General features: G+C 37.9%; 1 protein-coding gene across 2 annotated transcripts in view; it reads left to right on the top strand.

Annotated features, from left to right (window-relative positions):
- The window catches only part of LOC117400039 (zinc finger SWIM domain-containing protein 6), an 82,269-nt gene that overhangs the window by 33,181 nt on the left and 24,346 nt on the right, over positions 1-24,742 (top strand). For both annotated transcript variants that reach the window (XM_034904649.2, XM_034904644.2), the window contains exons 2-4: positions 14,015-14,371; positions 17,310-17,458; positions 17,967-18,117. In XM_034904649.2, coding sequence (XP_034760540.2) covers positions 14,015-14,371; positions 17,310-17,458; positions 17,967-18,117 — 657 coding nt within the window. The remainder of the gene's footprint in view (positions 1-14,014; positions 14,372-17,309; positions 17,459-17,966; positions 18,118-24,742) is intronic.

Raw genomic sequence — 24,742 nt, 5'->3', positions numbered from 1 at the left:
TGCTGTTTTGAGTGGACTTTCAAATACTACATTGGTGGTGTCAGGTCTGCAGTGTTAAGTTTAGTGATTTTGCTGCGTGAACTTTTAGTTTTTTGTGTCTAATTGCAGCACCGGTTATTTTTACATCTCGGAACTCTTGCAGCAAAAAAAAATGAATCTGTTTGTTTACTTTATGATGTCAACTGCACATATTTAGGTTTGTGTTTTTAGCATTTTGTATTAACCCTTTTGAGGTCCATTTATTCTGCAGGTGTCAGGCTCGTTGGGTCCAATTTATTTTCTATAAAAAAATAGCATTACACAACACGCGCTGTTTAAATTGAATAAAGTCATTTTATTCACAGTAAAACTGGTTTAAAAGGCACTACATATTAACATGACACTTATGACGTGCCTCTCCAGCCCTGCCCTATCTCTTGCTAGCTGTATTTGTCACATACCTCTTCTGAGTCGAACATACTAATAAATCCATCCTGATTAACTCAATTATTCACCAAACTCCTCAATAATGCTATCCAAGTCATTATTTTATTCCTATAACTAAAAGCTTGGCAAATGGCTGTGATTTTCTTTGAGTGCTGGATGCAGAAGCAGCTGTCTTGGAAGTTTATGCCTGCGTTATCTGGTGAAGGTACATGCGTATTGCTACTGGTTTTTCTCGGCCATTGAAAGCTTTTCTCTAATTCTTTCGGAGAAAAAACAACTAGGGACCTGTGAATGACGCCTTTTTGATGATGTCGGACCCGGCAAGGGAATTTTGCAATGTCAGACCTGGTCCGGCCATAGGACTGCAAAAGGTTTAAATAAAATTTGGTTGCTCTGTCCGAGCTCAATAATCGCCATAGATAGTGTCTTTTAAATGTGTTTTTGTCTAGACATTGATTTTGTTGTCTGGAACTAATAAAAGCATCTTATGGCGTCTCCTCAATTTTTCAAATCGTCATTTTGTTAAGCATTTTGTTTGGGACCACACACTGAGACAAAATTAGAAGGGCACAGCCCCATACCTTTTCATCAGTACCTATTTACTGCCTATTTATTTTACCAGCTGTTTTGCTATTTTACTGCTAAAAAATGTTTAAATATAAGATGTCATCGTGTATATTTTGACAGACATAAAATCAATACATGGGCCTGAGGTTAAAATTCTTCTACAGGTTTCAGTACAGCTTTTTCCCCCCCTGCATAAGCTACTGTGTTTCTTTTTGTTTTTCTTCCTTTTGTGGATTATCAATTCTGAAGACAGGAGCAAACGGAAAGTTTTAAAATTCACAAGTTTTAAATGTTAATTGCTTGCTGAGAGGCACGAATGACCTTTCTCTCTAGCCAAAATGCAGTATGTAAGAAATCATAAAAACAAGGTGATTCCAGGTTTCAGCTGAATGGGTTACCAAGCTGAAATTGTTTGTGTGTGTGCGTGTGCATGCGTGCATTATTTTTTTCAATCATCGTGAGGGATGGGGGTTGGAGTAGTAGGGGAGTGGAACAGAATTAAGGTAACATCTCAGGGTTCTGGTTGTTTGGGGGTTGCTTTAGAGGGGGGAGTGTCTTGTTTACTTGCAGCTTGAAAATATGCACTGAAGTTAGTGCAGTAAATTGGGTCCGACTGCCTGTGTGCTGAAGCTATTGAGAGTATCAGAGTCTTGGGTACTGTATATGAATGCATGTGTCCCTCTGCTTGAATGTGCTGTCTGTCAAACTTACACAATGGATATGGGTGGTGATCTACTTATTCATGTTACTGATACTGTACAGTAGCTCTAATTTAGAATATATAGCCACGGTGGGGGATGAATGTCGCTGAAATGCTTGTTTAATCTGCAGACCTATCTCGGTGCAGCGTGCTGTTCAAAACTATTCTAAACCACTGATTTGAGTCTTCCACAGGTGCTGGGACTTTGTCAGACACCTGCTTAGAGTTTCTTCTCTGTCCTGTACAGCTGTATAAAAGAGGAAACCACTTCTACATCATTGTTTTAGGTTGAAGAGCATTTTCTCTATTGAGTCTATATATTGTTGAAAGCCTGCTGTTCTAGCCCCTGTTACCCCTGGCTTCTGTGTAATTGAGACGGTTTCCTTCATTCAGTGACTACCAGCGGCAGGAAAACGGATTGAGGAGCTTTCAGGCTAAGACCAAATAGGAAAGAAGTGTCTTGGTTTTAGAGGAAACCTCAGTAGAAGGGAAGGGTCAAATAGCAACATTTTAAAAATACAAATTTGAAAGCATTTTTCTTAAAGGAAGAAATTAAAATGGAGCAGAGAGGAAGCATGCCAAGTGCAGAGAAGAAAATCAGAAGCAGGGCAAACCTAACAGCTGAATAAAATAGAGATGGGAAGAGTAGATACAGAACAAAAGGAAATATAGAGAGACAAAAAGTGAAAGAGATGAAAAAAGGTGAATCCATTCATGTCCTCTCTAACACTGGTTACAAAAAGAATCAGTTTGCTATTGTTATATGTTTGTGAAGATGCCTTACTTATTCAGCAGTGGCAGACTAGGGGGAGGAGGACAGAAAAATGTAGTCCAGGAGGGGCTGAGAGACTACATTCCCCAGAATGCCATGGGAGGAAGCCAGGATTGGGTTCACCTGGCTCTGATTCTTAGTAAAGGTCACCTGCCTGCAATCAGCAGGCAGGTATATAATCAAGGGGAAATGTATTTTCAGGGCAGTCTCCAGTCTGTGTGAAGCAACCTGTGTGGTTTTAAAAAGGTATTGTGTGAACCTTTTTCTGTTTTGGTTTGTGTTTTAAAAAATGTTTTGTTTTTAATCGGTAAACGGCTTAGCCACCCGATTTTTAGATAGAACTGGAACCGACGAGTTGAGTTAGCGCTCCAAAACTGAGTTAGGTTTTGATTTTTCTTTTTTCTTTTTGTTATTGTAAATTATAAAAGTGTGCAAACATGCTGAAAAACTTAAGTCTTGTGTTTGGGTCTGTACTTTAAAAGGGGCAAAATGAACCTCAGCCGTGAGGCTGTGTTACAGTGTGTGTGTGTGTGTGTGTGTTCATCATAATTCTTAGGATAAGTTTCATTATATTTCATTTCTATTTATTCAGTGAAATCTCTGGTGTATGTTAACATGACAGTTTTCAAAAGGATGATTGATTGTCCTGGCTGTGTGCCACCTGCCAACATGACAGCACTCTGCCTCGCGATTCACAGTATTAAGTAGGAATCTACTGGGGAAGTGATGTCACCACAAACAAGAGTACAGTAACAACAATATTGCACCTTTCCTGTATGAGTGCTGTCATATTGTATTAAAAATGTAATTTGGGATACTGTAATTCTTCAAGGCTAAAAGTTCAAGTTCAAAGAAAAAGTACAAACTAAAGAGAGGCCAAAAAAGTAATGATTTGCCTTTTAAAAGAACAGTGCACTGTTTCACTGTTCTAAAGTCATTAGACATTTGAGTTTTTACTGTTTTAAAACTATTTATAAATTACAGTACCTGTAACACTCCACAAGCTGTGTAAAGCGTGTCAAGATTTAATATCTGAAGGTTAAATACAGACGTGCTTCCCAAGCCCTTGGCAGAGAAGATAAGATATTCTGTGTTTTGATGAAAAATCTCAGCTCTCCTCCTTCAAGAAAAGGTAGCTGTTTAACCAAATGGACCGCAGCTGTTTCACAAATGAATGCATTGCTACTGTTTTTGGTAAACCTACTCCAGTTGGCCAGATGGTGGTAATATTTGAACAGCAGTGTGATACGGCCCTGGACTCATCCAACTGGAATGTGAACCACTCTGTAGGTACAGTGCATTACACTGAGCGCACTGTTTGTGGCTAAGAGGGCTTTAGAACGACTTCAACCCAAAAGCTTAACCCTAGAGTAATATTTTGTTTGTTTGTTAAAGTTTAAAAGAATATCTTTCTCAATCCAACGTTTTTTATGAAATTTCAAGTTTATAATTTGTAGGTGTTCCTCTGCAACGCACATGCAGTTTTGTAAATAATTTTTGCTTTTTAGTTTTTTACTAGGGAAGTCTTTTTTTTTTTTTTTTTTTTTTTTTAATTTAGGGCTTGAATGTTTCGGTTTTTATTTTTCGTTCAGTTCAGGGGGTTTCAGTTTTTATTATTATTTGGCAAAATCGGTTATTAAAAATAAACACCACTCAAGCACATCAGTTTCAGTTTCTATAATACATTGAATGTACATTTCACTAATACATTTACAAACGTTAACTTACTGTGTTGAAGTGAGGATGTCCACATTAGGATTCCAGCAATGTAGAACTGCATGCATTTTCAATACGAGAATTGTGAGAAGTGAAATATTTCTTTTTTTTTTTTCTGCCCACACCATTGTATGACTGTAGTAATTCATCTTGGCATACAAGAAGTATTAAACATTCATCATGCCAAGTGCTCTGATTTAAGGTTTGATATGTATGTAGCTATAATAAGAATGTTAAACCGAAAACTTTTTTTTTTTCTTTTTTAAATTTACTAATCACCAATTATTTTATTATTTTCTCCCAATTTGGCATATCCAGTTGTTGTTGTTTTCTTAGGCTCAACTCACTGCTGCCATCCCCGCACTGACTTGGGAGCGGTGAAGATGAGCACACGCTGTCCTCCGACGCGTGTGCTGTCAGCTGACCGCTTTTGTTTCACGCTGCAGACTTATTGTGCAGCCACCTCAGTCGCTGGTGTGCGGTTGGCCGAGGACACCCTGGCCGACCTAAGCAACCCCCCCACCTTCACCACATTTTTTTGTTCGTAATGCCTAGCCTTATTCGATGACAAAGCTAGGCGATTTGATTGCCCCACGGCCTATTATTGCTTTGACATCCCGGAAGAGAGATCGCGTCATCAATGGTGAAGCACCAACATTAGAGCAGTCTGGCGTGTCGGGGTTAAAAAAAAAAAAAAAAAAAAAAAAGCCACTGATGTAGGTGCACAACACAATCTAACATGTTATTACCTCTTTATTGACAAAAGTAATATTATTACAGTAATGCGTTGCTTATGTAACAAGTTACCCCAACTTAACAAGTTAAACCTATACTGTAGTACAAATCCAGCATGCTGTATATTACACTTCATGGTAATCACTACTTTTTTTTTTTTTTTTTTTTTAATACGTTTATTGGTCCTAATTTGATATTTTACTGATCTGAAAAAACAGTAAAACAAGCTCTGTTTGAATTGTTTATAGCCAGCAAGGGCTTTTAGGAAGTGTTAGTGCTTGCAGTATTGCTAGAATATGCCTAATTGATGTATAAAACCATTTACTCCTGCAGTTATTAGAAAAATCAACCATCGTCTGGGTAGTTTTTTGTCTTATGTTAAAGAGAAAGGCATAACTTAAATCCTCTCGGCACATCTTGCTTAAACAAACAAGGCAGTGAACAAAGTGTGATTCCGCACATTACCATGTTCCATTAAACATGCCCATCAGTAAAGTGACAGATGCTGTTGTATAAAAATCGGCGTGTCATTCTCCTTCTCGGCAGGGTGCTGTTCAAGGCAAGATTTTCCCTCTCGAAATGAATAGCTAATTTCAGCTATGTAGCTCATAAGAGACTGAATGAAAAAATATGCCGGCGAATAAAAACAGCAGGGTGTGTGTGGATGCTCTTATAATGGAGCCACGTTTTCGGTCACTTGGGGGTGGAAGTAAAAGCAGAAAGAGGGCTGCTCATCTGCTTTTAAACTGAGTAAATAATAGATTTAAATGGTGGAATAAGACAATAACTCAAACTGGTGAATGAGGCTAAAAGGTGCAAGTGGAAAACTATTAATGAAACAGACTTATTTTTTGTGTGTGCGTATACTGTACAGATGAGCATGTATTCCTGGCAAACTGTCTTTTTTTCACAGTTGGCTACTAGGACTTTACTGGCTCCCTGTGTTCTCTGGTATACTCTAATTTTCTCACTGGAACATCACTCCAGGCAATTGTAGTAATGTGTGTTGTGGTGGTGTGTTTTTTTTTTTGTTTTTTTTTTGGACATTTGCACTATTTAAATAAATTCTTGTACTGCAAAAACATGTAAGGTAGTACTACATGCCTAGTGACTACTAGGCTGCAACGGCAGATCAAATAAATAATTGATTAATAAACTACTCCTGAACAATAATAACTAAGACCTGTTATACTGGGCTGATGGCTTACGGTGTGGTTTTTTTTTTATACTGTTTACTTCCTATTGTGATTTGTAACCAGTTCCCTGGTCTAATACATTCTAAATCAGTTTTTAAACTTCACTGAGCCAACTGGCATTTACCAAGTTTTCTACCAAGTATAATGATTTAGGTTTTGCGGCAGTTAGCTGTCTTTTAATATTTTTTTGCTAGGCTTGTTAATGGTACAGTAGCAGTAACAGAAAACCTGGTCTATGTGTGCTTCTACACTCCTAGTTTATTCAATTAACTTTAGGCCTTTACTTTTAGATACTATTAAAAGTAGTAGTAGTTGTAGTAGTTATTTCTCGAATATCCATTTTAAGAAATGAATCTCTTACAAGTTCTGTGCTGCTGACCAGTGACATTCTATGAATCGGCCAAAAAAAAAAGTTTGTTTACTACCTTGTTTCTGGAAGGGAAGGGGTTAAGGACTTGTGTGTTCAAATAGAAATGAAGTATTGTAAATGGATGGAGATGCCTTCAGTATATTGGAAACTAGGTATTATTTTTGGATGTTGTTCTCATGTCCCAGTGTAGTGTAGTGCTTGAAAAGTCTTTTAATATTTCATTTTAGTTAATCAGCAAACAGCACAGTGTTTTTTAATCCCCTACGGATATATGCCAGCAGAGATGGGGGGAAAAGAGCAAGGAGTAGACTTCCTGTGGGAGTGGATCTGATGTAATCACACAGACGTGACTGTGTGTAATCACTTTTCTACAATTGCTGTGCATTTGTTTATTTTTATTTTTTTAGTGCTAAATTCATTCACATGTAAAATACAGTGCATTCCGTTTATAAGAATCACATCCGTCCCAGATGATTTAATTCTTATAAGCGGTTGATTCTTAAAAGCGGACTGATAGGATTACAATTAGCAAAAGCGTGCCTCCGCGCATCAGCAGTTTAAATACAGTATACAAATGTCAGTGGTGCTCAGTCACTGAGGACAATACATCAAAACAATCAAAACAAATCCTTGTGGATCAGCAACGTGTTATATGATAATGATTAAGGCTGCAGAATCCTATTTTACTACAGTATACTTGAGGAGCGAGCGTCTCGTGAGGGTGCCTAGTTTAACTGCCATGCGGTGTTATGTGTAATGGCCTTTGAATTTAAATGACATTACAGTACAGTATTTTACTGTCAGGACTACCACTACATTTAAGCATCTTTTGGCTTACTTATTTTCAGTTGCGATGCAAATCTTGTTTTTTCACAAAGCGGAGATGCAAAGCTCCCCAGTCTCCCCCCTCCCTCACGCGCCGTATATATCATGTAATAGTGCTGTACTCCAGTATGTATTCACTTTATTGAAACACAAAAAAAACATACCTGCACAATGCAGTGGTGCAATCACTGTTTGATTACAAACTTGCCCAGTGTTCCCTGCATCATTGCACGATCCACGCTGTGTATGTGCCTAATCACGCGAGATGTGATCAAATTTTAAAAAAAAGAAAAAAAAACAAACAAAAAAAACCTTTTATTGGCTGTACACGTCATTGCATTTGATCAAGTACCATATTACATTCAGTCAGTTTGCCCCGAACTGATTCTTTATAAGCGGATTGCTTGATTCTTACAAGCGGATTATTTTAGCATGGTAAGATGGGAACGATTTTGTCCCTGTGGTTTTTTATCACTATATTCAGTTCATTCTTATATCAGTGATTTTGTTATCAGAGTGCTCTGTAATATGATCTGGATAGGTTCACTGAAGAGTTAATGGCATGATACATTCTGTCACAAGGACAGTATACAGAGTCATTTTTGCTGCGTGTCATTTTTGGGGTCCAACACTTGGAACTCATTTTTATATAATAGCATAGCACCCAAAAATGTTCAATATGGTTACATTTTGTCTACCTTTTGCACAACTCAAAATATTTTGGTTCTGAATGCTGTGTAAAATCCACTCCGCACAGTCTGGGTGACACACACTGCAGTGTTTGCAAGGAACTTGGGGCTGTTGTGTACTTGTATCCATCCCAAACACCTTCACTGTGGGAGAGACTCTTGTCACTAAAGTTGACTTTGAGAGCTGTGATGAGATGGACTCAACTCCTGCTTGCTAATTTTTCTACTGGGATATAAATGGTCTTTACCTCAACTGTCAGTTTGGTAATGTCACACAACTGCTCTTCCTGTGACCCAAGTGACAGGCAACTGTGCGAGTCCTCCTGGTACCGAGCCACCTTCATACTGCAGGTGTAAACAAGATCATGTTCAAGTCTGGTAGTGGTGGAATCCACCCGTGGTAGAGTTATGTACAGAAATCGTTAATGTTGTATTTTGTTTTGATTCTAATAAGTGGTTTTATTTGTGGGAATTGCTTCTCAGACATTAGTGATGAGGTAGTTTTAATTTAACAGTTGGTCAATGATGGCTGTTTAACAGTTAAGTATAAGAACTAATAGGCTACTTTTACCAGGGTCTTTTGATATTTGCGTACTATCGATGTGGTTTTTATATAAATTAACAATATACTCTGATATGTGAATGTAAGTCATTAAGCTCTTTATTTTCTTTGCCCGGTCATATTGTCAAAGTTGTTGTTTCACCTTCATTACCACTTTGAGTTGAGCATCATTTAAAAAGATGACAACGTCATAAATCATATAAAGCAGCGTGCACAATATAAGACGAAGGAATTCCTAATGCCTAGCTACTGTGCTGTGCTGCTCAAGCTCATTGGGACATAGTACTTTTTATTTAAGGACTCTATTGTTGGGAGTTAGATAACAGAACAGATTGGTGCAGGAGCATGGAGACATCGGCAGTGTCTGCTTTAAAGTTCAGTTAAGCCATGAAACACAAGGCAACTTTTATCTGCCAACCTTTCAAGTACTGTATTTTTTATTATTATTGTGTTTTTTTTTTTAGAAGTTTGTATTGCAATTTTAAATAACATACCTGCAATCTTATAATACACACATTCTCAAATCTATAACTTTAACATCCATACGTATCTAAACCCACGACCCATGATTTATATAATAGGGTTAGTATTAGGTTTAGTATACGGGCAGCAGTGTGGAGTAGTGGTTAGGGCTCTGGACTCTTGACCGGAGGGTTGTGGGTTCAATCCCAGGTGGGGGGACACTGCTGTTGTACCCTTGAGCAAGGTACTTTACCTAGATTGCTCCATTAAAAAAAAAAAAAAAAAAAAAAAAAAAAAAAAAAAAAACCCAACTGTATAAATGGGTAATTGTATGTAAAATAATGTGATATCTGTATAATGTGAAATAATGTATAATGTGATATCTTGTAACAATTGTAAGTCGCCCTGGATAAGGGCGTCTGCTAAGAAATAAATAATAATAATAATAATAATAACAAATGTTCTGACAATTGTTAAAGTCGCTGTAGTAAACCGACACAGTAATAGATATCATACATCTATTTCTTTTGTAATTCATTTTAAGGAAGTGCATCTGGAGTTGTGTTAAAATTAATGCAATATGGCAACAAATTCATGAATTTATTTCTGATATTTACAAAGTAAGGCACACAGTGATACCTAGCTTCTACATTTTGGGTGTAACATCTTGTGGGATGCCATTTAATTGAAATAATGTTAATATTATGCTTTTGTTCTTTTGATACTAAAAAAGTGAATCCTTAAATACTGGAATGAGAGAAATGTGCAACTTCCACAGAATGAAAGACTCTAATGCTATATGTATTACAGCTGCTCAAGTAACTCATTTTTAGGGGGCATTTTCCAGCAAGTTCTTCCAGCATGCAAAGAGAGAAAAAAAAACATCATCATCAGTTTTGCTCAACTTGGTTAAAGAAAAAGCCTGAAAGTTGCCTTGGGCTTAAGACTGACTCAGCTAACAGAAATGACTCGTATACACATAGAGCAGATTGATAGACTGGAAGAACATTTAAACAATAATATCTTCACTGTACTATATGAAGGGGCGATAGAAAACAAAGGCAGGTTGTTGCATTATAGCCAGATGACAAGGAGATTTAGCTGTCTACGTATTCTCAAAGATATCATCTGTTTTTTGTTTTTTTTTTAATGTTTTGAGCAATAATTATAATAGTAGTAATAACATAAAAAATTGTGGTAACAAATAATACCCTTACAGAAATTAACCATTGAGTATCATGTGTTTACCATTAAAAATAACAATATACCATTGGAAATTTAAAAGGTGTTTTGGAACTTTCTGTACTTGATGTATTCCATTTCCACAGGTGAATCCTGAATGGCAAATGTTGTTGTCTTACTCTACCATTATATTTACACTCGCCACATTCTTACTATTACTGTACAATTCCTTACCATTGAGGGGCACGGTAGCTACATGTAGAGATTCCTTTGTGCAGTAACTAAACATTCTTTGGGATGACTTGAGGCTTTTTTTGGTTTACGTTTTAGGTAATGTACAATAAACAGAACCCTACAGTATAAGAAGCTATTTGCTATGATTTATGTTTTACAGAAAAGTGTGTTCTGACAGTACATAGAGGACAGTACATAGTAGTCCTGAAGTAAAAACAAGAAAAATGACTTTTCAGCCTCATAAACAACTCTGGGCTGCCTCCTCTTGTTTATCACTCCAGAGGATCTGGATGATTAATAGCACAATTAAACATATTGTAATAATCCTAATTAACTGCATCATTCTAGCTAGTCTTTGGGAAAGTGTGTGTGTGTGTGTGTTTAAACCTCCACTCTGATGGTGGCTCTGTGTAAATATTTATTCGCTTTAACAATAGAGGAAGGAGCCCAACCAATAGAGTGTGGAAGAGCAGCTAATAATTGACTGGTCCGCCTGTAAATGGCAAGATGCACACAGACACTGTTAACGCAAAGAGACAGATGGTGCAAATGCAATGGACCGGCTTTAAAGCCACCCATAAGATGCACGATTTCCTGCACGATGCGCAGACTCGGGAGCATTCTCTCTCTCCCACGCGACACCTTCACTTCTCACCTCCAGATCATTCAATTGTTGTCTGGTCTCCTCCACTAGCTGCTTCTGCTGCTGCCACTGTTGTCAGGAGAAAGGGAGTGTGAGATGTTAGGTTACTATGTATTTATGCAAAATGCTTCTTTTTTTTCGCCCAACAGTTCAGCCAGAAATTTGCAACGGCAACAGGGAAAAAAGGCAAAACCGTTGTCTACATTTTACCATGTGGACAATCTGAATCTGGAATTCTACACAATACACCAAAATAAACGAGTGACCATTTAAAAACCGCTATGCAGTACATTAATACTAACAACAGTGTTAAATAGTCTCTGTTATAAGCTGCTTTTAATATTTGATCTGCATTACAATATAAACTACAATATACCCTTCCAACATTTGATTGTCCACCTGATTACTGATAGGTTTATACACGTTCTGTATCTAGTAATAAATGGGCTGAACACAATTTTAAGTAATTACTGTTTTAGAAAAAGTACTACCTTAAATGTCATATGGCCTTGAATCCCAGTTGCAGGTAAAACCAAAGGCAATCATTTGAATAATGATCTGTACAGTGTTTCAAAGTAATAATGAACGTATTGCTCCTCTTTTAATGTAAAATGTATTTTACAAACACGGCAAGGCTTGCATACACAAATAACACTTTTATAACATTGGAAAACAATTAAAGCCTTGGTAAAGGTGCAGTAACAACCTTCAATTGAAAACCACATTGGCGGATTCAAAGCTGGCACTGAAAGCTGTTGTTTCTAGACATTTAACTCCTTCAACAGACGCGTGTACTGCAATGTTTTACTTATTTCTTTTTTTTATTTGAACATCTAAACAAAAAAAAAAAAAAAAGAAAGAAAATCAACAAAAAAGAAACTGACAGTTATAAAAACGTCTAAGGCTTATATTCCCTTCGACAAATTGAATTGTTGTCGGAGCAGGAAGATGCTTTTTAAACCTCCCAATTTGAACTTGAAAGAATGTGGTCTGGCATATTGCATTAGTCAGCACAGGTTAATGGAAATGGATCTTTTTAAAAGAAGAGGGTTTGTTTTTGTGTTAGTGGAGGCAACCATATATGCAATATATACTTGGTTACCAAGTATATATTCCAAGTTATTGAGAATTTGGCAATATAATTTGAGATGTCTGTCTGTACAGTACAGTACAGTACAGTACAGTATGTGTTTATGTACTGATGAAAGGAAAGGGAGATTATATTCGAGAGGTTCGTGTGTGTTTTTATTATTTTTGTATGTGGTATTGCTGATATTAGGTGGCAAAGAGGCTTGTGGGAGGTTGCCAGGGGAGAGGGGGTGGGGAATGGGGGAGGGATCCCTGTGCCCTGGGTCTTGACAGTCGGCAGAATGTCATTATGTTGGAGTCCCTGTGGGAGCTACTGTGTAGTGTGGGCATCACTGCCTGTCAGACTGTGAATAGCCTCAAATGAATAGCGGCAGCTCCTCCTCTTCCTTGCTGCACTGTGACAGAAGAAGAGTACTTACACAGTGATTTCAGGTCTCTGGTGTGTGAGGGGATTTAGAGGAACAGACAACAAAAACTCAGTTTTAAGGCTAATAATATAGAGTATTTTGGCATTCAAAAAGCAGGAGGTACTCTCTCTTACTGTCTCCACATAGTCAAGAATAAAATATTCTGTTGTTTTTAGAGAAAATACCTAAGAACCCATGTAGACTTAATAACTTCATTAATCTCTGGAGTAGCCTTGTCCTGGTGGTTAGACAAAGTTGCATTCACAAAATGATCTTCTGTTCAAATAGGACAGTAATGGGCTCCCGAGTGGCGCATCCAGTAAAGGCGCGCCGCATAGAGTGCAGGATGTGCCCTATAGCCTGGAGATCGCTGGTTTGAGTCCAGGTTATGCCATCGCCGATCATGGCAGGGAGTTCACAGGGGGCGCCGCTCGGCCAATTGTGCGCTGGGTGGGGAGGGTACAGGTTGGCAGGGTAATACTCAATTCACAGCGCACCAGCGACTCCTGTGGCTGATAGGGCGCCTGCGGGTCTGCTGTAGAAGCCACTCAGATCTGTGTTGTCCTCCAGCACTATGGGTCTGGTGGGTTCGCTGTAGACCTGCAGCGTGAAAAAAGACGACTTGGCAGGACAAGTTTCGGAGGACGCGTGTGTCTGCTGCCATTTCCTGAGTCGGCGCAGGAGTTTCAGCGGTGAACTGGGATAAAATAATAATTGGGCATTCCAAATTGGGGAGAAAACCGGGGTAAAAAACCCCAAAAACATTGGCGATTTGACCTAAATTAAAATTAATAATAGGACAGTAATGTGGCATCGTTTTATAGTGGTTTGTCTAATGCTCATTATCCTTTTTTAATTATCTGTATAGTGTTCCTGTGTTGCCAAGGAGATTTATATGAAAGGACTTGCAGGGTTAAGCTGTTTTAAATCCCTCATTTATTTAATCCTTTGAAATACTGGAGTATTTTATTCCCGTATACAGTAGTGCATAATCCTGCATTTCTACATTTTTAAATGCATCTTTAACAAGTTTTTGTTAAATGGTGATCGTAAATTTGTTACCTTCCCCTTCTTAATGATTTGCATTTTAACATTGCATCCTGTGCCATGGTATTGTTAGATTATGCTAATGCAGCACTGTACAGTACATGTGAACAGTTGCAAGCCATTCTCTTGTATATAAGAAACAGTTCTTATTTGGTTTAAGAACATATCTTCTTGGTCAGTGTTACATGTATTTTTAAGCCTCTGTAACAGCCTCGAACAGACTCATGAATAGTACATTTTCTTGAAATCAAAACCGCTTTAGCAAATGCGGCCTGTTGTATGATCATAAAGATGTCTTAGCTTGACCAGCTGTTACTGAATGGTCTTTCTCTAGGGTACAGTAATGACCTCTTTCGGAGCCCTGTGGTAATTTTCCTCTTGTTTTTTTGCAGGGTTTCACCTGAGTGGTACAGTGACAGAACCAGCTTCCCAGTCGGAGCCAGAGATCGTGTGCAACGTTGCTATCAGCTTTGATCGCTGCAAGATTACCTCCGTTACCTGTAGCTGTGGCAACAAGGACATCTTTTACTGTGCGCATGTCGTAGCACTCTCCTTATACCGGATCCGCAAGCCGGATCAGGTCAAACTGCATCTTCCCATTTCAGAGACGCTATTTCAAATGAACAGAGACCAACTACAGAAATTTGTACAGTATTTAATCACGGTGCACCACACAGAGGTTCTACCCACTGCCCAGAAACTAGCAGATGAGATTCTCTCTCAGAACTCTGAGATTAATCAAGTACATGGTAAGTTATCCTGGGTGTCTTGGTGGGTGTGAGCAGCCTTCCACACACCCTCTTCCTTCCTGGCGGGACAGGGTTTTTTAAAAGCATCTCCTGTAAGCACATAATCTTGGATTATGTTTAAGCATTGATTTAGACTAGAGATTAAATCACAATGCTCTAGATCTGTATTTTGTCTGACCTCAGTGTTTCTGTGCGTCCTGTACATGAAGGTTTTGAATAAAGGCCCATACATCTGTATAATAGTGTTCAAATAGTAACCTCCCAGTTCTTTCCAGTTGTAGTGTGTCAAGTACTTGGAAACACAAAGCTCAAGTTCAGAGCTCCAGTCTGCATTCTCAGATGGACTTCACGTCAACATTTGGAGCATCCTACGACAGAATCTCCTCGCTGGATTCTTTTATGTGGTTATTAATAAACAAATCAAAACAAAAACGTTTTGAAGTACTGGTTTACTTTAGTAGACTTTCTTCTATTCCATTCACTGCTGTGTACTGTAAACTGGTGCCGGTTCACATCAACTTTTTCCAACATTGTTTGACATTCAGAAATGTTAATACACATTTAACCTTGGGAGTCTGATATGAAACAAGTGTTTATTTACTGTACTGTTGCTCTGTTGCAGACTGTAAATAGGGGGATTTGGTGGCAATTGTAATGTTAAATGGGTGGAAAAGGTCTGCAAATAGAATAAAATCATATACCCTGTTACAAATCTGCTTTACAGGCAAGACCTGTTCCTTTTAAGAATAGTTTAGTTAAACATTACGTAAACCAAATTAAAACTGTTTTTAGGTGATACAGTAATATAAGCAGCAATTGATTTTTGTATACATATCTCTATAGTTTTGCTTCACATTTTGCAGTATCTTATTACATGTGTATTGGATTAAAGGGTGACCTATACAGCATTAAAAGGAGTGATAGAACGTTTTTTTGTACTTGTTTTTATGATTATGGAAGTGTGTGACAATAAATCTTTTAGTTTTGGGGAATGGTAGAAATAGATTTGTTACTTGTTTTCCGGTGGGTCAATTAAGAGTTAGTGTTCCAAGAGCTTTGCAGTTACTTTAGCATTTTCTATGTAATGAAGTCCAGAGTCCAAGTTTGATCAACAACTCTGCTAGACTGCTGGATGAATGACCCGTTGGACAAAAGACCAGCTGTAACCGTGGGGACTATTTTAACTGTGTTGATTTGCTTTGTAATATTTTTTTTAATGTGTTTAATTATTTATGAATAAAAGCATTAATCAGATACTTAAACACACTTACAGGGTGCTAACCACATTTTTTAAATGTATCTTTTATCTCGTTAGTGCTAGAAATACAATCACTGCTCCCCTTTTTATACTGTTTTAAGATGTTTTGGTTCTGTGCTCTGTACTTTGATTTTGAAGATTCAGATATTTCAAAGACTGTAGATGCGGCCCCATACCTGATCACTTAATGTGTTGTAGTTCCAAGTGACTTAGCAGCCTCTAGCATTGCATCAGGATTGTTTGCATATTCTGAGTTCCTGTCATTAAAATACAGTGAAAAAGCAAAAGACCAGTAGGAGTTAAAAAGGCTTTTAAACCCGCATCCTTCTAAAGAAGAAAGCCATGCCTGTCTCACTAAAGCTGGTGCTATTACAGAAACATTGGGCCTGAGTTATCATGGACTTGAGTCCAAAATGCAATTGGCACCATATTTTATTCAACAAAAATGTAACAAACACCACAGTCATACTTTGACTCCTTAAATTAACCTTATGAGTTGTTATTAAGTTTGCAATTTTACAATTTTTAAAAAATATATATTTTAGCACCCAGAAATTGGTGCAAATTGCATTTGGGTGTGAAGACTTTAATTAAACTTTAACCTTTAATTAAACTAAACCAGGCCCATGGGGTCTGAAACACAGACATAGATACTGTATGTGTAAATCAAATAATGACATGATTTAATATAAGGAATATGACTCTTAAGCAAATGTATGTAATGTATTTACTAATGTATGTCAGATGCTGAATGTTTTGTATGTGCAGAAACGTGCCTCGGGTTATATTTCTAAGTGCCGTTTGTTTTACAGTTTGTCATCTACACCAACTCTTCTGAAGAAATAATATATATTCTTTCTTGATGTGAACAATTGAATGTTTTTTTTCACCTAGATTTCACATTTCTGTACTTGAGAAAAGGTGTTTTTGGCATAGATAATTATTCACTTTTTTAATGTACAGTGCACTCTGTTTATAAGAATCACATCTGTCCCAGATGATTTGATGCTAATAAGTGGTTGATTCTTAAAAGTGGACCGATTTCTGATTACAATTAGAAAAAAGCATGCCTCCTTGTGGGTAAGCAACTCGTTATATGATCACGATTATGTTTACTTAAAGCATCTGTGGCTTACTTATTTTCAGTTGTGATGCAAATCTCACTTTTTCACTAAGTGGAGATTCAAAGCTCCACAACCCAACCCCCCCTTCACCACGCCGCATATTTCACACAGTAACAGTGCTGTACTCAGTATGTATTCAGTGAATTTGTATTCACTTTATTGAAACTCATTTTCACTGACAGAGAACACAAAAAAACATACCTGCACAATGCAGTGGTGCAGTCACTGTTTGATTACAAACTTGTCCAGTGTTCCCTGCATCATTGCACGATCCACGCTGCCTTTGTGCCTAAACACACGAGATGTGATCAAATTCAAAAACAGCTTTTTTGTCTGTACACGTCATTGTACTTGATACAGTACCCTATTACATGTAGCCAGATTGCCCCGAAATGATTCTTATAAGCGGATTATTTTAGCATGGTTAGTATAGGAATGATTTTGTCCCAGTGGTTTTGATCACTACACACGGTTGATTCCTATATCAGTGATTCTTGTAAACGGAGCCCCAGCCTCCTCAGTGTCCTCATTAAGAGTGTGTTTGCGCTTGTTGCAGGTGCCCCCGATCCCACGGCGGGTGCCAGTATCGATGATGAGAACTGTTGGCATCTGGATGAGGAGCAGGTCCAGGAACAGGTTAAACTTTTCCTCTCCCAGGGTGGATACCATGGATCTGGGAAGCAGCTCAACCTGCTGTTTGCAAAGGTATGGGTTTGTTTTAGCCCAAAGCTAATAGATGTGCACTTCAGTCAACACAAGAACTGACATTTTGCAGAATTAAATTTAGCACCTGAAATGCCACAGTGTTTTTAGTTTATTTTATAGATTCGGGCTCTCTTCCTGCTGTTTGGGAAAATGACATCATTAAAACAACCTTTTTATTTTGATTTTCAGTTTTTAAATGTAATCCCAAGCAGAGGAGAATTGCAAAGAAGACTGCGTGTTTGAATTGATTGCTGTCACAAATTTAAGACCTGTATTTTCTCTATATACATTTTATATAGTACATCTATTTTTAATAAATTACATCTCTGTAGACAAATAATGCAAAGGGGGATTTATGTTGTTACCCTGTCCTATTGTGACATTTTATTTGTTTGACCTAAAAGAATACTCTATGTAAAGGAATTCTAAAAAATAGCTACAACTTGCTCTTCCGGCTATGTTTTTTAAAATCCAGTTCACTGAAGTGTGCCATTTGTTTGTTCACCAGGTGCGAGAAATGTTGAAGATGAGGGACTCAAATGGTGCTCGCATGTTAACGCTGATAACAGAGCAGTTCATGGCTGACCCCCGTCTGTCTCTATGGAGACAGCAAGGCACTACCATGACTGACAAGTACAGGCAGCTCTGGGACGAACTAGGTAAATAACATCCATTCCACGAAAGGATTTTTTTTTCATGCCTCCTTAAGTGGAATATGAAAATGGACTTAAATGGACTAAAGTATTTGATTACTGTGGAGACCAAAAAGAGCTTGTACTAGTCGAAGAGGTTTAGAATAGAACAGGCAGTAATGAACCGGGCAATGCACAGACACACACCTATTTCCCTGTCAAATAGACTGTCGGTAGCTGTCTTAGAACAGCACTCCTGGAGTATGAGCAAACAAGGGCCTCTTGCAGTATTCTATTTTCTCCTGCACTGTACAGACAACGTGAGCACAAATGACTGTCTCACAGCCTTCATAAAGGCTTTATGAAGATTAATGTATCCCTGGTAGAATCCAACATTTGCAATTACTGATATCGGAATACTAGTTACATTGCAATATATTCTCTTGCACAGAAGCAAGCATTCAGTATGGGTTTTATAATAAGTGGTGGTGGATTATAAAGTGAAACAGATGACAGGTGATAGGTGCCTATATGTTGTGCGAGCACAGCAAAAGTGATGCGCAATCCGTTTAATAGAAAGTGGCTTGCCACCGCACACTGTCTGCCAACATTTAAAGCTGGGGACATTTTGTCAATTTCGGCTTGGCATTCGTTGGCCAACACAATAACGTAAGCTTCATTCCCTCAGCGGGCAGGTTGAGTAATGATCCCTTCATTAAACCTTAAGCAATGCTTTCTGCAATGCAGGCTTTCAGGGTAATTGAAGGAATGAATTTGGGAAGCGACTGCAACAATACTGCAGACTATGCATGGGGAAAACTTCCAACAAGATTTTGCCAGCAGAGGAACAAGGGTCTCTGCGGTTTGAATAAATAAGAGCTATTAATTCAATCTTTAATATGTACAGCATGTTCACCTCACGAGTGGCTGGAAACATAATAATCCAATTGGTTCTGTTTAGAAATTAAACAGTTCGTACCAGGAATTATCTTGTCGCTTCAGGGATTGGAAGAGCTCTATGACACAGCTATGTGGGGGGAAAACCAGTTATTTGAGTCATTCTCAAGAATCCATTGTATGTGTTTATTTTAAAACATGTTTATACAGGGTAGATTTCAAGCCACAGGCTTTTCTTCCCAGAGAGGCCTTCAAATGTTTACATTCATCCATTACTTTTGAAATTGCAAGCTCCATTATTTGGTCATTCTGATTTGAGAGAGGTTTGAAACGAGGTTTCAAAGGTTTTTCTTTGTTTGTTTTTTGGATGTACACAAGGTTTAAATGATTAAAAAAATATTTGTCAGGGCATTTCGAACAAAAGCCCTTCTTTAGCTGTGTAGAAAGAAAAGTAAACAGTGCAGTAAAACTTGTTGTTTTTGTCTGAAACATCCTGAAATAAAATATTTTTTAATCATTTCAAGCTTTTGTGTACATCCAAAAGTAAACCTTTTCATTTATCTGTGTGTATTTGTACAATATGTGTAAATTTACTGTTCCTCAAATTTGCAATCAATGCATGCCTTCTTTGTCTTAGTAGTAGTAGTAGTAGTAGTAGTAGTAGTCTTTATATTTGACTTGGTTGCTGATGTTTTTTAAGAAACACTACACTATAAAAAGGGAAACAGGGAAAATGATGTTCAATTTTACATCTAAACAGTGGGGTCCCCAGAGGCTGAACTAGTAACTGCTGTACCGCCCGCAGTCTGGAATGTGGGCCTTTGTACTCCCGTGCTCGGCAGGAAAAACGACTGGGCTTGGTTTGCTCCCCATGTCACAGTGACGCCTACTGGCCTGGTGCCAGAAGAGGCCAAGCAGAGAACAAGCTAGCCGTTCCAATGGTTTTATTTAGATTATATGTAGACCAGATGTACAGCAGGAGACTGTTGACAAAGATGCACTTTAAACAAGACCTGTATTGTGAGGCTGAAGTATAACCTGTGCATCCTTTATAACCATAGCCTTCCCTGATATGGGAATAGAAAGTATTAGTAGAAAAATCATAGGGCAGTTGCAATTTACAGGAACCCATTTTCCAGCTCTAAATGGTTAATATCTAGCAAACTGTATTTTCTAAGTATGTGTTAAAGCGTAGCATGGAAGTAAATTACCAGCAGCAAATGCAATTGAGTTGCAATTTTTTTTTTCTGCCTTTCAAGCATTTCAAGGTATGCTGGGCAACCCACTAGAAATTGAAAGTGGTTATTGACCTCCCCCCTCTTCAGCATAGTAGCATTGAATTTCTCTTTTCTTTCTGATCTGAATTGAATTGAATGTGTGGGGTTTGTGTCCTCATTTACATCTGCCTACCCTGAAGTATAGATCATGATTGTTTATGAAGTATGTAAGGGCCACAGAAAAGATCAGCCTTATTTTCTTATTATATATATATATATAATATATATATATATATATATATATATATTTTTTTTTTTACTGTAGTGCAGCAGCCCAGTTGCTGGGGGTGAAGGGGGGCTTTAGCAAGGCAGACATGCAGGATACTGATGCGATCTGATCTTATGGATGTGGATGTGGGGGTGGGGGTTGGGGCTGTCGAGACTGAATGCATTGCCTTTCAGGAGGGGTTGCATTGCTGGAAGGTTGTTTTGGTATTAAACACTGAGCACAGACAGATGCTGGCATGGAGGAGTAGCAAGAGGCTGATTTTTGTTAGCAAATGGGATCTGTAGTTTAATTTGGTGTTTTCTGTGGGCCTCTGACTGTGAAATGAAATTGCAAGCCCTTTAGCCACACGGATGGCACAGGACTTGAATACCAAAATGTCACATGTTGGCATTCGAGGGCCACTGCGAGCAAGTTTCTTTATTCCGATTTTTCCCTTTCACCCCCCTCCATTTCCTCCAGTATCTACCATTACAGATCATTTGAATATAGGGATTACACTGAAAAAAGAAATGCTCCCTGTTTACCATTTTACTGCAACTTTAAATGTCCTGTTAGCAAAAGCTAAGTGACATATTCAAGTAGGGTACAAGTGGCAAAGTTAAAGAGAATAAAAAAAATTCAATGCAAAACAAGCTTTTTATTGCTTTGCCGTGCGCTGCAAATGAATCATTAGACTTGTCAGCCTTAAAGCAAGCCATAATTGGAGCAGCTACTGTTATCAAAGCTGGTCCGTTCTCATGACAGCTTAATAAAGCTGAAACTGTTAAATTAAATCCCCAATGCTTAATCTGATGAAAGCAGTCAGGTAGAAGAATCTAAGATGAGTGTCTGCTGCATGGCAGAGTGACGGAGCCCAAACAGCTTGTCAACACACAGAGATTACTGTAACAGATTCATCAGCACTCCTGAGATACTGGCACCTCCCACCACAATGAAACTGCTCCTTTGTTTGGGAACAAAAGAATATTTCATTTCTTTTCTGTTTGTTTAATGTATGAATGTATGTACTTTTTGAAACCATTTTTTATCCAGTTTGATGTTGTTTTTGTTTCATGCTGTCCAATGTTCATATTGTATGCTTAATGATGTCCTGAATATGGAAGGAAGATGTTGTGGAGGGCAATTTCCTTTATACTGTAGAAACTACTGCAGGCAGCATCTTACTGTTTTAGCATTGTGTGGTGGGGCCACTATTTAATAAAGAGAGCTGAAGCTGGTTGTATAGAATAGAGGATTACTGTAAATAACAGGTAGTAGGATCTGGATTCATACGTATCCTCTTTACAGTACTGTACACATTTATTTACAGGCCTTTTTATGCAACTCGGTTTTAATCCTGGGTTAAATTGCAAAAAATGAGGGCAAGGCTTTTCTCTACTGACCTAACTGTGCACGGAGAGTGTAAAGGGTAAGCCTGCTGTTCTATGAATATTAGTCTGGCTAAAAAAAAGCATTGTTTGTAACCTTGTCTTGCTATTTGCAGACATTGGGAGAGGCTGCAAACTGTTTTGTTCTTTTTTTTGTCTGATGTGGCTTATCTTTATCTCATTCATAATGAATAGTGCCGTGTGGTGCCCACTGTGCTGACAATGCACACTGTTTGGGCTAAGCAAAGAAATAAGGTTGTAGGCTTGATATGGATTATTGAGTGTTTACATATAATCAGTAGGCAGTTTGAGTCGGTCTAGACTGCATCTGAGCTGCATTTCATTCCTTTCTGGCTCATTTTCTTTTCTTTTGGTCTTGGACATGATAGGCATGGCTTGACCTGAAGGTGCTCTGTAGTAGTATTATTATTATTATTATTATTATTATTATTATTATTATTATTATGTGTATAATTCCAACCAATTTGCAGTGATGTTTAAAAATCCAACCTGACGTGTTTGCAGTTCCTCAGAGTTCAATGCGCAGTCAGGTTTTTACAAATAAGGGAGCCAGCAGTGAACTGGGTTTCGTGGTTTAATTTCTCCCCTTGCCACCAGTGCTGCAGGTAATATATTGTATTAATCAGGCAGCCAGTGTAAAATGCATGGGGAGTGGTTAAACTATCATACACAATACAATCAGCATGAAGCACATGTCAAGACTAATACATCAAAGATTCATTCTGTAAATGGAATGTATTGGATCAAAAAAAAAAAAAAAAACACATTTGATTGTCATAACCATTTGGGAGAGGCTGTGTGACAGATCTGTTAAATAGATCCATTTTATATATAGTGATGATCCTGTTTTAAAAGGTGAACTTACTTGTACTTGTTTGTTAACCATCACGGCTTATCCTAATCTGCATTAAAATGTATAATTTTATGGGGATATGGGGTGCATACAAAGCTCTTTGGGGTGTTGGGGATTTTGGGAGGGGGATGGAGATGGCTGTAATACATGTGTTACAATGTTTCTCTCAATCTGTCTTGATATGTATATATAGTGTATGTATGGGGTTGATTTTTAGTGTAATTGTGTTGGGTCCTGAATTGAACATCTCAAAAGCAATTTTCAGTACTTGGTTTAAAAAAATAAAATAAATAAATAAATAAATGTAAGAAACCCAAACGTCTCAAACTACATGCTTACAATGTCTCCCAGGCTTTATGAACGAGTCCTAGTTACCTACCATTATAAAAATATTTCAAGGTTATATGCAAAACGTGTCGTGGTACAAGGTGTTGATTCAGCATGTTTTAGCGTGGAATCCGTGCCAGCACATTTAGATTTAAACCTGAAATAAAAACCACAGACCTTACAGAAATCTCTTCGGCTCTACTCTATGTATTCATGATAAATCAGTCTGCTGAACACAGCTGATGGATAGCACCTATTCCCACTTCTGAACTCGGAAGCACAAAGTTTGGCTTGTAAAAAAGGGATAATGATGAAACCATTCTTTTGAGATGAGCATGCGATTGCTTCCTCTGTTTAATGAATTCACATTCATCTCTGGTGCTGTTAATATCACATCGCAGAGCCCAGCTTGACTTACTTTCCAATTATCTTGTAGGAAAGGTGAGATTTGCATAGCTGCCTGCAATGTTCTGTGTGTCACGTTTTAATACTTTTTCAAGTCAGGACTCAAACCGGTGCACTTTGCATATTAATAATGGTTCGTTTCTAGTTGTCTCTTGTTTGGCCTGCTTGTCTTTGCATTGCATGGTGGTCAAAGAACAGTTCTTGCAAAACTACTGATTAGGAACCAGTGTTTTACAGAGATCCCAGATTTACCTCATGTGTTGTCATTTATAGGTAAGCAAAGTTGTGTACTTTTTAAAGGCAAATATTACATTTTTAATAGCTGTTAACCATGTAACAAGTCCTCAAATAAATCAGTAGTCTAAAAATGCAATTTTTCTATTTTGACCTTGATTGTCATTAATGACATTGTCTTCCATAACAGTGCAACAGATTTATTAGTATACAACTTAATTTTTATTCATAAAAAACGTCTTTTGAAAAACATAATAACTTGTCTGTAGAACCCATTGAATCATTTCTTGGATTAGGTTTCATTTGCGGTTGAGCAGTTTAAAACTGACTTTTATGAATATATAGGTATATAATATGAACATGTAGCCTGTAGTTTATTTCTAAAGAGTGTATTCTATAATATAAAAGTGGTTCTAGGTTACTTATAAGATGGGTCTTTTTTTGTTTATTTCGTTTTGACGAATGGAGCTTTATTTGAAGCAGCAAATAAATTGGATGTCTTTTAACCTTGCCTCTCTTGTTAAGATGCATTTCCAGTAATGAGCACGCAATGCATGGTGATGTCTTCACACCCAAGTCAACAGTCCCGTGTTATTAAAGTGACAGTTAATGGAAATCTTGCCGTGTGAGAATTGTGTCCTGGGAGGCTTGGTCTACTCCATGGCTTCCCTGTTACTCAGTGCAGCCTGTGTCAAACGCTTGTGCAAATTGTATTCTCTTCTTTCAGACAAAGGGGGGAGGGGTGCGGTGCAGTATTGTCATGAAAATGTGGAAGCAACCGTCCTCTTGGTAGCACTGTAAATGCTAGAAAGGTTTAATACGTTTCTTAAGCAATCAGCATCACTCTGATCTTCCCTGTGTAAGTGCTTCAGCGAGAACAATCTATAAATGAATGCTCGTTAGGATTTCTGTTTAAATCTGATCATCAACTCAATTATGGAAATGTAGTCAGTGTGATTGTGGTGGGGGTGGGGTGGGGGTAATCCAAGTTGGATTGTGGTTCATTGAGACAGTCGTCTGACCTATTTTTGTTTCTTTAACT

This window comes from Acipenser ruthenus, chromosome 2 (genome assembly GCF_902713425.1).
Source record: "Acipenser ruthenus chromosome 2, fAciRut3.2 maternal haplotype, whole genome shotgun sequence".
NCBI lineage: Eukaryota > Metazoa > Chordata > Actinopteri > Acipenseriformes > Acipenseridae > Acipenser > Acipenser ruthenus.
This window is presented reverse-complemented; position numbering and strand designations above follow the sequence as displayed.